The sequence below is a fragment of the Coenobita brevimanus genome, chromosome 70 (genome assembly GCF_032717465.1).
Source record: "Coenobita brevimanus isolate Jiangsu-jjx chromosome 70, ASM3271746v2, whole genome shotgun sequence".
NCBI lineage: Eukaryota > Metazoa > Arthropoda > Malacostraca > Decapoda > Coenobitidae > Coenobita > Coenobita brevimanus.
Genome location: NC_137023.1, coordinates 56,697,655 through 56,711,060, shown reverse-complemented (window position 1 = coordinate 56,711,060; position 13,406 = coordinate 56,697,655). Strand labels below are relative to the sequence as shown.

At 49.2% G+C, this 13,406-nt stretch overlaps 1 protein-coding gene across 1 annotated transcript; it reads left to right on the top strand.

Moving 5' to 3' along the window:
• The first annotated feature begins 268 nt into the window (after positions 1-268).
• Positions 269-11,579, top strand: LOC145406380 (uncharacterized). The gene is made up of 3 exons (XM_080277546.1): positions 269-385; positions 8,134-8,505; positions 11,258-11,579. Exons 2-3 carry the CDS (start codon positions 8,230-8,232, stop codon positions 11,414-11,416), a joined length of 435 nt encoding a protein of 144 aa, XP_080133672.1. The 5' UTR covers positions 269-385; positions 8,134-8,229; the 3' UTR covers positions 11,417-11,579.
• Positions 11,580-13,406: the final 1,827 nt, after the last annotated feature.

The window sequence follows — 13,406 nt, the reverse complement described above, 5'->3', positions numbered from 1 at the left end:
GGGCCAAAGCAACCTCCAGCAACCGACGCAGAGGCCCACCACCACCACCAACACCCAGAGAGGACGGCAGAGCGTCAGGGTAGTGCTCCAGGAACACACCACCGAGAGCCATCAGCATCAGACGCGCCCATCGAGTTTCCTGACGACTTCCTTCGGGGATCCTGGTGGAGTCCACATCAGCGCCCACTCCCCGACAACACCTCCCCTCAGGCCAACGCAAAGGATCGGTCTGGGCCACTTCTCCAACCCCCAGGCCGGGTTCCTGTTGGGCCCGGCTGATACGGTGATAACCAATCTTCCACATCGTAGTGGTTTTAGTGTCTCCCAGCCTGCTTCCTCTGGTGTTGCCATCGACCACACTACACCAACTTTCACAAACGATCAGGTTCCTGCTAACCCCTTGTTTCCCGTTAATAACCCACTAACCAATGCTAGCCCATCTAACAACGGGGAGGGGCTCACTAACTCAGATGCCATTAACATCTCACATTTAGCCACTAACACATCCCATCTCGATAATAGTCATTCATCGACAACCCCATTACCTGAGTCAACAACGCAGACAACCGAAGACTTAAATGAAAAATCGACAACACCTGGACAGACTGTGCTGCTACAAGACACTCATTCGGGTCGACAGTTCTCACTTTCCTCACTTCCACAAAACATTATCATCATCCAGAGACCCGAGACGAGACCCACAACTCTAACAACAACTCCAAAAACACGAACACATTTCACAATTTCAACGACCGAAGATACAGGACATACCACAATACCTCACACGGAAACCGCCTCCCCTGAATCTGATGCAGTACCTTTCACTACTGATTCCCCGCCTACACTGGCTTCCTCTGACAATCCTGCTCTCTTGCCAGTCACTGTCCGTTCCTCTGCTTTCCCTAAACAGCTTACCACTACTACCACTACTGCCTTTCCAGTGCCAGTTGTAAGGCCTGATGCTATGACTACCTTTGTTATATCTCCTCCTTCCTTCAGCCGCGTATCAATATCCCAACGCCAATCTTCCACTCATTTCAGACCTCGATTTCCCTCCACTCCGAAGCCTGGACTGACACGAATCACTGGGACTCAGCCAGACGACGATTTCCTTCTCCCTCAGTCAGCTTCCGTCTCCTCGTTGGGTGACTTTTCAACGACTGCCAAAGGTGTCTCATCCACGACGTCTCAGCCAGGACCGACGACGACGAGAATATCAGTATCGAAGAGCACTCAGCAGCCAGTATTATCACTATCATCATCAGTAACTCCTCAGACACACTCAGACACGACTCTTACAACACCCATGACTACCACCACCACCATCACCACCACCACACATAACCCCTCATTTACTGACCTTCTTTTAAGCACATCGAGAAGGCCCTCAGCGACCAGCCTTCTGAGTTTCCACCAGACGGATTCCCCAGCTCCACCCACCACTACTCCCCCTCCCCCTCCCACAACCCCCATTCCATTAGGTGCCACTTTCAGCCCTCCTTCTCCTACTACTTCAGCAGTATTTAGTGACGATTCTCGGCTCAGTACTGATGATCTGCCCACCATTTTCCATCCATCTCTCGCAGGCTTATTCGCCACAGGTAGTTCCTCTGATCTTGATAGCCCTTTGAGTAAAACATCTTTCCCTCAGGATCACCCTACCCATAGCCCCTTCAGTCCCCACGCCACCAGTCCCCTCTCCACCAGTCCCCAATCTACCTCTAGTCCTTCCTCTCATTCCTCTTCTCATATCACCCCTACAAGCTCCCCCTCCACCACCACCATCACTCCGCATGCCTTCATCACGAGCACTCCTCCTTCAACTGAATTCGACACCATCCCTCCCACTCATTTCCCCTTCACATCCCCCTCTCACTCCACTCCCAGTTCTCCCTCTCATTCCACCACCACCACTACCACTCCCACTCACTTTGACGTTAACCCAGTCTCACATTTCACCACCACTCCTTCGTCTCATTCTACCACAAGCCCATTCATTCATCATGACAGCAGCCCTCTCATTCACTCCACTGCCAGTCCCGTTACTCACTCCTCTACTCCAGCCACCACCCACTCCATAACCACCCCTCAGACACACTCTACCACCACTCCAAATTCTCACTCCACCTCAAGCTCTCCCTCTCCATTCATCTCCAGCTCCACTCCTCTCTTCAGTAACATCCCACTCACTCACTCATCCACCACCACTCCACCTCCCCACTCCACCAGCATTCACTCAGACAACACTTTCCTCTCTCACTCCACAACGCCTCCATCCTCCCAGTCAACCACCAAAGCAAACATTGACACCAATTTCCCCCATCAGTCCACCACTTCCTCGCCCTCTTCTTCCACCACCACCACTCCAACCTTCTTCTCCACCAGCTTCCACTTCAGTTCCACATCTCCACTTCGCTCCACTAGTTCAGAATCCATTGTTTCAGACAGTCACTCAACCAATAAGACCCCAAGTAGCCTGTTTTCTGATTCTCAGGATGTCCTCACGTCTGCTCACTCCACCTCACCCCCTTCCACTTCCTCCACTTCCATTCCTTCTGCCCATTCCACATTTAGTCCATCCACTATTTCTACTGCCAGCCCTGCTTTCCACTCCATCTTTGGTCCTTCCACTCTGTCTCCTTCCACTCACTCCACACCAAACCCCTCCGGCCACTCCATATTTACTACCACGGACCACTCCATACTCGGTCCGTCCACCCACTCCACCCTCAGCCCTTCATCCCACTCCATTTTAAAGCCATCCACCCAGTCTTCATTTATTCCCTTCGAAGACTCCACACTCACTCCTTCCTCTCACTCCACATCAAGTCCACCTTCCCATTCCACCCACAGTCCATCCATCCACTCCACTCTCAACCCTCCACAAAGTTCATCCACCCAGTCCTCCTTTACCCCCTTTGAGGATTCCACACTCACTCCGGAACACTCCACATTTGCCCTTAGAGAGCAGCCCACATTCATGCACTCTGACCACTCTACTTTCAACTCTCCCACCCCCTCCACATTCATATCAGATCACTCCACTTTCGCTCCTTTCGAAGACACCACGATGAGTCCACTCGACGACTCCACATTTTCCTTTGAATCCTCCACATTCTCGCCTCCTAAACATTCCACATTCACTCCATCCTCTCACTCCACTTTAGGTCCTGGTAACTCCATAATCGGCCCTCCCAATTCTGACCATTCCACATTCATTTCCGATTCTTCCACATTCGATCCTGGCGATTCCACCTTCATTTCCAATCATTCCACATTCAGTTCTGACCATTCCACATTCAATTCTGACCATTCCACATCTTCACCTTCCTCCCACTCCACATTCGCTCCTTCCACATTCACGTCCTCTGAAGATTCCACATTTGCTTCTGAACAATCCACCTCAGCCACTCCACCTACCCCCTCCTCCACTTTACGTCCTCCACATCCCCCCACCTTTATTTCATCCACCCCTAACCCCCCGACCATCCACATTAGTAAACCTTCCACTCCCAAACCTCCATCCACCCACTCCACCCTCGCTCCTCCGACCATCCACAATGATAGGCCTTCCACATCCAGAACTCCCACCCATTCCACTTTCATTCCATCCACCCTCAGCCCACCGACCATCCACATCAGCGAGCCTTCCACTCCTAGAACACCCAGTCACTCCACATTCACTCCACCTCATTCCTCCACTTCCAGGCCTCTCACACACTCCACCCTCCAACCGCCGACCATTCCATTCACTCCCAGTGCACCGGCCATCCACATCAGCGAGCCTTCCACACCTAGAACACCTAATCACTCCACATTCATTCCACCTCATTCCTCCACTTTCAGACCATTCACACACTCCACCCTCCAGCCGCCGACCATTCCATTCACTCCCAGTCCACCTTCCATCCACAACGATGCTCCTTCCACCCACTTCAACCCAGATCAGTCCACCCTCGATCCGCCCAACCACTCTTCCACATTTGATCCACCTTCTCAGTCTACTCCCACCCATTCATCCACATCTAACCCCACCATCTCATCCACCATGCAGCCTCCACCACAAGCCACTTTCAGTCCGCCCATCCACTCATCCACTTTTGATCCACCTATCCAATCCACCTTCCGGCCACCTCCACCTCAGTCCACTTTCATTCCGCCCATCCATTCATCCACTTTAAGTCCACCTAACCAGTCCACTTTCAACCCATCTAGTCCGTCATCTACTTTAAATCCACCCACCCAATCATCCACTTTCAGTCCCTCATCATCCACTTTTACCCCACCTAGTCATTCCACTTTCAACCCTTCTACTGATTCATCCACTTTCCGTCCACCTAGTCAATCCACTTTCAGCCCACATAGTCCATCATCCACTTTCAGTCCACCTACCCAATCATCCACATTCAATCCTTCCACCCAGTCATCCACATTTAATCCACCTAGTCAGTCCACTTTCAGTCCACCCATCCAATCATCCACATTCAATCCTTCTACCCAATCATCCACTTCTAATCCACCTAGTCAATCCACCTTCAGTCCACCCAACCAATCATCCACTTTCAATCCACCCATCCAATCACCTACATTTAATCCACTCACCCACTCCACCTTCCGCCCATTACTCTCCACCACTCCAGTCACTCCCACCCACTCCACTCCCCAACCTCCCATCCAGGAGGCTTTCGAACCCTCACTCCGCTCCACCCCCATCCACTCCACTCAAAATCCTGTGGTCCACTCATCCACCCCCACACACTCCACATTCATTCCTCCATCCACTAACAACAACCTTCCTAACCACCTCATTCCCATTGACACCACCACACCTAACCCTCTCATCCACTCATCCACCCAGAACCCCTCCATCCCATCCACTTTCACTCCAAGCACTCATCGTCCACCCACACACAACCTTCCTAACCATCCCAATCCACTTATAGCCTCCAGCACACCTAACCCTCCCATCCACTCATCCACTCAAAATCCACCCATCCCATCCACATTCACCCCTGCGGTCACCAATCCCTCCACTTTCATTCCACCGTCGAACCAAAACACACTCCACCTGCGTCCCATCCCAGTCAGACCTCCTACGGGATTCGACGGGCAAGATTCGATCCACTTCATCCCCCGACCCACCCTCCCAACCACCTCCCCGCCACCCTTCGTCAATCCCAGTCCCCGTCTAGTCATTCCCTCGGCCCTCAACTTTGGCATCCCAGACTTCCCCATCAATCAGGGGGGAAGTATTCAATTCTTCCAAGGTCGGAGTCCTAATGTCACGTTCAGGCGGCCGTTTAGCTCCACACGTTCACCCAGTCCCACCCGGCTGACTCCCACACCAGTCCCCACCAATCCCACTTTCGACCCGACCCCGGCTCCTCCTGCCAATCCCACATTTTCTCCTGTAAATCCTAATTTTTCCACGACACCAGTTCCTGTCAACCCCACATTCGTTCCACTTAACCCTACGTTTGCTCCTGTCAACCCCATATTTGTTCCTCTTAACCCCACGTTTGCTCCTGTCAGTCCCAATTTTGCCACGACCGCAGCTCCTGTCAGTCCCACATTTGCACCTATCAATCCCACATTCTCTCCTGTCAACCCCACATTCGCTCCTGTCAACCCCACATTCGCTTCTGTCAACCCCACGTTTGCTCCTGTCAATCCTACTTTCGCTCCTCGCAACGTAACTTTCGCCCCTTTCAATCCCACTTTTGCAACAACTACCCCAGCTTCCTTCAGTCCAACGTTTTCATCAACAGTCCCTAGTGCGGTCAACCCAACCACTTTTGGCTCAACTCCCCAGCAGCACTTCTTTCCCACCACAACCAGCAGTTCTCCTCAAAGCGCCATTCAGAACGTGATTCCCGGTACTTTCCCTGTCACCTTCAACGCGGCCGTACAAGAACCGATACCCACAGATTTTAATTCCCGAGTTCCTTTTGGTCAACGTCTTACGGCTAGAGGAGAAAACAATCTGCCCAGTCAAATCACACCCTCCACCACTCCAACTCCCCTCATTATATCCAGCAGTAGATCAGCCCAGTCATCTGCTAGAGCCAAAATCCTCTCCTCATCCAATGGTCGTGGTAAACCTGCATTTGTTGTCATGAGGAGAAGACCCGTGAATCGTAAGGTCAGTGGCGATGATTCTCCTATTATCATCTCCAATACCCGTGGCTCGTTGCGTGAAAATTCTCAATCGGGTCCTTTGGAACCGAGTGAAAATATCGCCACAAATGGTCCCTCTTCATCGCTGGCTCAAAGATCTCGGTCCAACTCCTTGCCTTCCTCTCGTTCCACCATCAGAACTCCTTCATCCAGTCATGTAAATAGACGTCCTTTGCCTGCCTCTGCTTCCACTCGCGGTCCTAACAATAGACGGCCTTCCACCTCAGATCACACGCCTACCACGTCACTTCCATCATCCCTCCGTTCGACTACTAGAAATCCATCCACATCCCCCTCTCATGTCCGTAGACGTCCATTCCCTGCCTCCTCTTTCACCCACCCTTCCAACACAAAAGCCAGCATCCCTACCATTTCATCATCCCTCGACTCGACTACTCCTGTCAATGCTCAGGTGACCAGAAATCCACCTCAGCCCTCTCCTCGCCCTGCCACACGCCTCCCTAACCGCTCACCTTCCCGCTCCACCACTACCCCTTCCTCTGACCCTCTCACTCCCACCACTCGCCCTAGCACTCGTTCCCCCCGCAACCCAGTTAACAATCGCCTCCTAGCCAATCCCAATCGTAAGGCAAGACGTGGAAGGAAAAGATACACCAGTCCACCCACCTCCCCCACCCTCCACCCCACCTCCCCTTCTTCCTCTCGATCACGCACCTCCGGCCCTTCTCCCTTTCCCCCTTCCCACAATAAACGCCCTCTCCCTCGGACTCGCAGCCCGACCAACGTGGCTCCTGAGAGCGGCGGAAGAAAGCGAGTGAGTCCCTCCCCTTGACTAGGGTCCAGGCGGGCCCAGGGGAGAGCTCTAGGTTAGGACCCGGATCCAGAAACAAACTTACGACGGACTCTATCTCGTAACTTAGACTTATTTATGTAGGGAGAAAACGAGACATGGAAGGTTTCACTTTCCTTTTCCTTGTCCCTCCAGGGGAAAAAAATGCTGCTGATAATTTTTCTCTCGTAATGAAGACTATATAGTTACAAGAGGGAAACTACCAAAGCACTTTATCTGCAGGAAGGTCAAGGAAATGAGTGAGCGGAGAATTTCCACTTCTTTTGCTCCTCCTACAAAAAAATCGGAGGTACGAGGTGCAGTTGATCGTAAATTTGTTCCTGAATCCTGGCCGAGGTTTGTGTATTTTAAGTTTGTCTCCTAAACCGCTCCTTCTGACCTAACTCAAGACGCTTTCTGCAGCTAGTTGTATTGAATCTGTAAAGCATTCCCAACGCTCGCCTGGACTCCATACTTTCTAAATGTTATAATGTAATGCACGTATATGATGTGATTTACTGACTTCGCTATTAATGATATAATTAATACAAGAACATTTTTTTCTGTAACTTAAATGGAATGCAATTATCCTTACTAAGAACGTAGTGTGTCCGGCATGTGAATTCTAAACTAACCTACAGCCCTGACAGCATGTAAAATTAATATCTTCGCGTGTACGTGAAAATTTCTGTTATGTTCTAAGGCTAAACTATCCCCTGCCATCTGTTCCCAGCATCCAAGGACAGTGCTTTGCAACTCTTTCCCAGGTTTTCCTCTTCCTGATGAATATCCAAAAAGGTACAGAGTAGCTTCAGAACAATCATTTTTCCAGTTCATGATGTTCATATATTGGAGAAAATACTTATGAAAAAGTGAAACAAACACGTAGATAATAAAGACCATGCACAAGAGAGTTATACACAACACTGTATGAAAATGATCTTTAAAAATCATCCATGCATCTTCTTCAAACCAAGCACTACTAATAAAGCTGATATATTAGAGTTGCTAAAAAAAATCCAAGCTCTTCTCCTAACATACTAGTCTGAACGAGTCAGCACCTGGCGAAATGAACGCAAAGTAAAGCTGTGGTCCTGAGCATGTGTATCCGTGGATGTGGGAGCGAGGGAGGGGCAGGGTTGATCTAAGTGCCTATCTCTCGGCAGGGCGGCACAACAGACGCAGTGGAAGAAGCAACAGTAGTCCCAGAGGAGTTAACGGGAGGGACGCAAGGAAGAATAACAGGGAAAAGAGAAGGAGCAATGACAGAGAACAGAGAAGTTGCGATAACAGGGAACAGAGAAGGAGCGATAACAGGGAACAGAGATGCGATAACAGGGAACAGAGAAGGAAAAATAAAAGGAGCAGGAGCAGGGAAGAGCCAAAAGAAGAGTCCTGGTCCAGATGGTGACGAGATCCCTGGTGAGGCGGGGCTGGACTACCCCACCCTGACGTCCATCCCACAGACAGGCTTCATCTGCACCGAAAGGATGTCCAGGTTGGGGAAGCTGTACCCCGACCCAGAGACCGGCTGTCAGGTGAGGCCAGGTGGTTGATTAATTGCTTTTTCAGGTGAGGCCAGGTGTGTAATTAATTGTATTGTCGGGTAAGGCCAGGTGATTGATACACACACACACACACACACACACACACACACACACACACACACACACACACACACACACACACACTATATTTTCCTCTGGTTTCTGCCTTTTGCCCTACCCAGCAGAATAAAACCCAATAATCCCAGACGGAGACACGCCTAGTGGTATTTAAACTCAGGGTCAGTGAAAGTTAAGCGCAGGTAATAAGTGTAATGAGAAAGGTGTGTGTGTGTGTGTGTGTGTGTGTGTGTGTGTGTGTGTGTGTGTGTGTGTGTGTGTGTGTGTGTGTGTGTGTGTGTGTGTGTGTGTGCAGATACTACAGATATGAAGGCGATAAAGGCTGTGAGTGAAATTGTTACGACAGTGCCAATCCACAAAACCCAAGTGACTGCGGTGTCCTAAGGCTCATCTTAAATGTGTACACGGTGGACTACAGGCTCAAGTCACCGTTCTACAGTCTGCCATCCTCCTTTCGGGGGATAGGGAAGTAGAAAGGGGGACGTATCAATAACCAGGTAGTTGAGCCGAACAGGTATATATCGGTGCCACCACATGAAGGCTTCCCTCAGGCACCACCCCAAGCTTTAACCCTTTCAATAGAGAGATTCTTCCAAGGTTGATAAAATCGTCTTGCTTTAGTAACAAAAGAACAGAAATAAGTTGATGAGAGAGAGAAAGAGAGAGGGGGGGGGGAGTGAGAGAGGAAGTGAAACAGAGAGAGAATAAATCGAGAACACAGCTAAGTGGCACAGTAAAACCACCACCACCACCACCACCACCACCAGCCCTCCTTCCCCCCCACCATTCCCCCGACCGGAACAGAACCCAGACCCCTCCCGCAGGCGACCATGATGTGTGTCCACCGTGGAAAATAGACTGTGCTGTTTACATGGGACCCACCGTAACTCTCCTTCCTTCTTTCCCTCCCTCCCTCCCTTCATAATTCTCTCTCCTTCCCTCCCTCCTTCCCTCCTTCTCACCGACGTAACTTTCCCTCCCTCCCCCCTTCCTATCCTCCCTCTTTTTCTACTTTCAACGTAACTCTCTCACACTCCATTCCCATCGTCGTAACTTTCCCATCCTCCTTCCTTCCCTCCGACCTAACTCTCTCCCCCCTTTCCTCCTTCCTGCCTTCCATCTTTCCCTTCGACATAACTCCCTCCTTCCCTCCCTCCCTTTCGTGCCCCTCTCCTCCGGTAGGCGGCGCTGGAGAGGCCACGTGTCACCTCTTAATAGTAAACAATAGGGCACCTCTCCTCTCTACCCTTCCTCTCCCCCCTGACCCCTCTCACCTCAAAGATCACCCCAACCATTTCGCCAGTCTTCCGTTTTCCTGGATTCTTTTTTATACATTTTCTTTTCTTTTCTGCGTATTAACAATTTTGAACCCTTATCTTTTCCCCCTCACCTCAAAACCGGTCCACAGCCTCCTTATACATCTTCCATATATATATATATTTTTTTTTTTTTTAAGATAATTATTTCGACATCCTTTTGCTACCCTTCCCTGAACCCTTCTGAAAACTACTAGTCCTCTGTTTTCCTTGCCCCTTTTTATCATTATAATTTGCATAGATTTTTTTTTTTTGTCATTTTCTTTTTTTTTAGGTTTTGGCAAGTTCCATTTTGTCCGGGCCAAACGCGTCAGCATTAATAGTAAACAATTTCGGTCTCCTTCTCCCCACCCCCTTCTTCCCCAGCCTCACCTCAAAATTACCAGTCCATTGTTTCCCTGGCCTCCTTCATTGTGGCATACCTTTTGGTCATGCTTTCCCCAGTAGTAAATAATTTTTCCCCCTTCCCCCAGTCTGAGGATGTCTGCGCTTGCCAAAGAAAGCCTCAGGAATGCACTAAAGTCTAGACCCTTCTGAGGCTTCACAGTGTTTTTTTTTTTTTCCAGCGTCTTCAATTTCTGTTCGTAAACTGCCATCAGTAGATATCAGTCGATGCCATACGAGTACAATTGAAAGCAGACACAAATGCCGATCATATATGATACAAAGCATGTGGAAATTCTTGGGGTTTCATTTGAGAAAAATAATTACTGCTAGTTTACATTTTCTAATCCCTTCCCTTAACCCCTTTCATTTGCTGGCGAAGTGTTGTCAGACTGGGGGGTCAGTTTGACCTGTAACCAAGAAGACTCCTGCCTATCATACAGCTAAATATCGTCGAATTTAATGCAGTCATGACTAAGTTGTGGGAGTGACCCCGTTCTGGCACATGAAAGCAAACTGACAATATAGTATAGTAGTGTTCATTCGTTCTCCAGCCAGTGTGTGTCTTCGGCAAGTGAGTTTCTCCAAAGCGGTAGGCCAAGGATAAGGTGGATAGATATGGTAAATAAGTGTGTGATTAAATGAGGCAGGAAGGTTGATCAGGCAAGAGAAAGAACAGTTCATCCAGCTGTTTGGAAGAGTTTTCTACTGAGGAGTTTATGACTACGGCTTGAACCTTTTAACTTGATACTTGTCGGACTGACTCTGAAGGATAGTTATGAAGAGCATATGCCTCTGTCTGTGGGGTGGAGCCGAGATTCCTAGGGCTTGAGTAGTAGGTGAATGACAGTGTGCCTGTTTCATTGGGCAGATGGTTTTTCTTGTTCTTTGGGCCCTACCTCACTCCATTCTTCGGCGGGGATAGAGGTCTGAATAATGATGATGATAATGTGTCTCTCCTACAGGTGTACCACGTGTGCAACCAGCGACAGAAGTTCTCGTTCCTGTGTCCCCGCGGCACCCTCTTCCACCAGGAGACGTCAGTATGCCAGTGGTGGTTCACGGTCGACTGTAAGCAGCAAGCGGCACGACTGGCGGAGATCAGGGCGTTGGGGGACACTTGAGGGAGCGGCGCCCCCCTGCATCAGTGGTAGTACACAGCACCTAGAAGTTCATAACGCCACACGGAACATAGGAATATTAGATAAGAGGATAACTGCACGGGGCTGCTTGGCCCATGTTAGGCAGCTCCAACAGGAGTGTGATTGGACTACAAGAAAAAAGATAAGGAAGGTAAAGAAGGTGGTCAAGAGCGATGTGGTGTGGTGTTAATTTGAAGTAATGATGAACACATGAGGTGGACCAGAAAAGTGAATTTTCATTGCAGTGCATCGTCATCCCGACCTGGTACTTCCAATGTTAACCATGAGAAACTGATTCACTGAACGTAAGTGTATATACAGTGCATTTCTTTACTACAACTAAAGAGGCAAAAATACTGCCCTTGTACGATAAGAACAGCTTAAAGAGAAAAATTAAATACGGACGAGTTACCGAGTGAGTGAAGTCATTTCTAGGGTTCATCCTTGAATGTTTTATAAGGAACTGGCGTTGATCAGTCACATTTCTGTCTGACGGATGTTTGACTGATTCTGTGGGAGGCTTGTGGAAAGGCTTGGGGGTGACGCGTGTGAAAGTTAAGGTTATCAAAGACTTATCGTGTGAGAGTTCTGCTTCTTTGACATCGCCACGGCTGCTGCCACCTTAACCCCGCCTTCATAACTCACAGCATTTCCGCCTCACGCTCACCAAGTTTCCCTCCTGATGCAGACAACGGAATCCTTAGTCCTGACGGTGGGTGGGAGTGCTCGACAGGTGCCAACTGCATCACACACAAGCATAGGACGGGTCGAGTAAAGCTACCAAGAGGACCACCGCCATGACTGTCCCCGCTAATACCATTTTTCCAATTTACGTACAGTCAGCATAAAAAGCACTGTCATTATTTAATTACATTTTAAAACACAGGAAATGAGGAAGACTTATACTCTTACTGTAGTTGCTGTATATCCTGTATGACTGAATATTCCCTTACTTCAGTCATATAAAAAGGTAATATGTGGCACCAACACTTTATTTCATGTTTTATTTTATTTTTATTACACAGGGTACAGAAACATGCAGAAAATCAGCTCCCGTGTCATGGCGACGATATTTTTTTGGCTGACTGTAGCATATCTCCATCTCACCCTCCCCACTCCCATACCCACCCTACCCCCCAGTCACCCACCCTACCCCCCACACACCCACCCTACCCCCCACTCACCATCCCTACCCCCCATTTCACCCTTCCCACTCCCCTGACCCCTCTCCTAGCCCGACTATCCCCCATCTCTGCCCAATCACCCCTCTTACACCAATACCCAAATCCCCCCCCATTGCCCCCAACCCCCCCCTCATAGTCCTGCACAACATTACACACACACACACACACACACACACACACACACACACACACACACACACACACACAAACACAAACACACACACACCTGTAAATTATCAACCACTCTCACACCAACCAGACCTGGCACCCTGTACTGCCAAGCTCAGTGTATAAAATATATATATGTATCATTATTATTATTATCATTACTGTCATTATTATTATTATTATCCATGTATTGTCTTAGCCCAAACTGTAGGACCACGAATCTGTTTTTCTTCCTGTTTTTTTTTCCCCTGTAGATCTTCTGTTAATGTGTTTTTTTAGCTTGTGATTGAATTATATTGTCTGCATTTCAAGTACAGTGATCCACCTCACACCTCTTTAACCCCTCCAATGCGGGGACGTCTTTATGCCATTCTAGCTACACCCAGACGATTTTATTCAGCTCCACAGGGGTTTGGGGAACTAGAGGGGTTCGCTACAGCCTTCAGCAACCCCCTCGCTACCAGGGTGCTGTCCTAAGCTGAATAAAATCGTCTGGCAGCAGGAGGAGTAATATAAAATTGGCGTCCTCGAGTTGTTGACGTTAACCAAACACCTTGAGTCTCCCTTGATGCTGGTATGCTTATCCCCTTCCTTCCAATGACGTATTTCTTATTTTATTC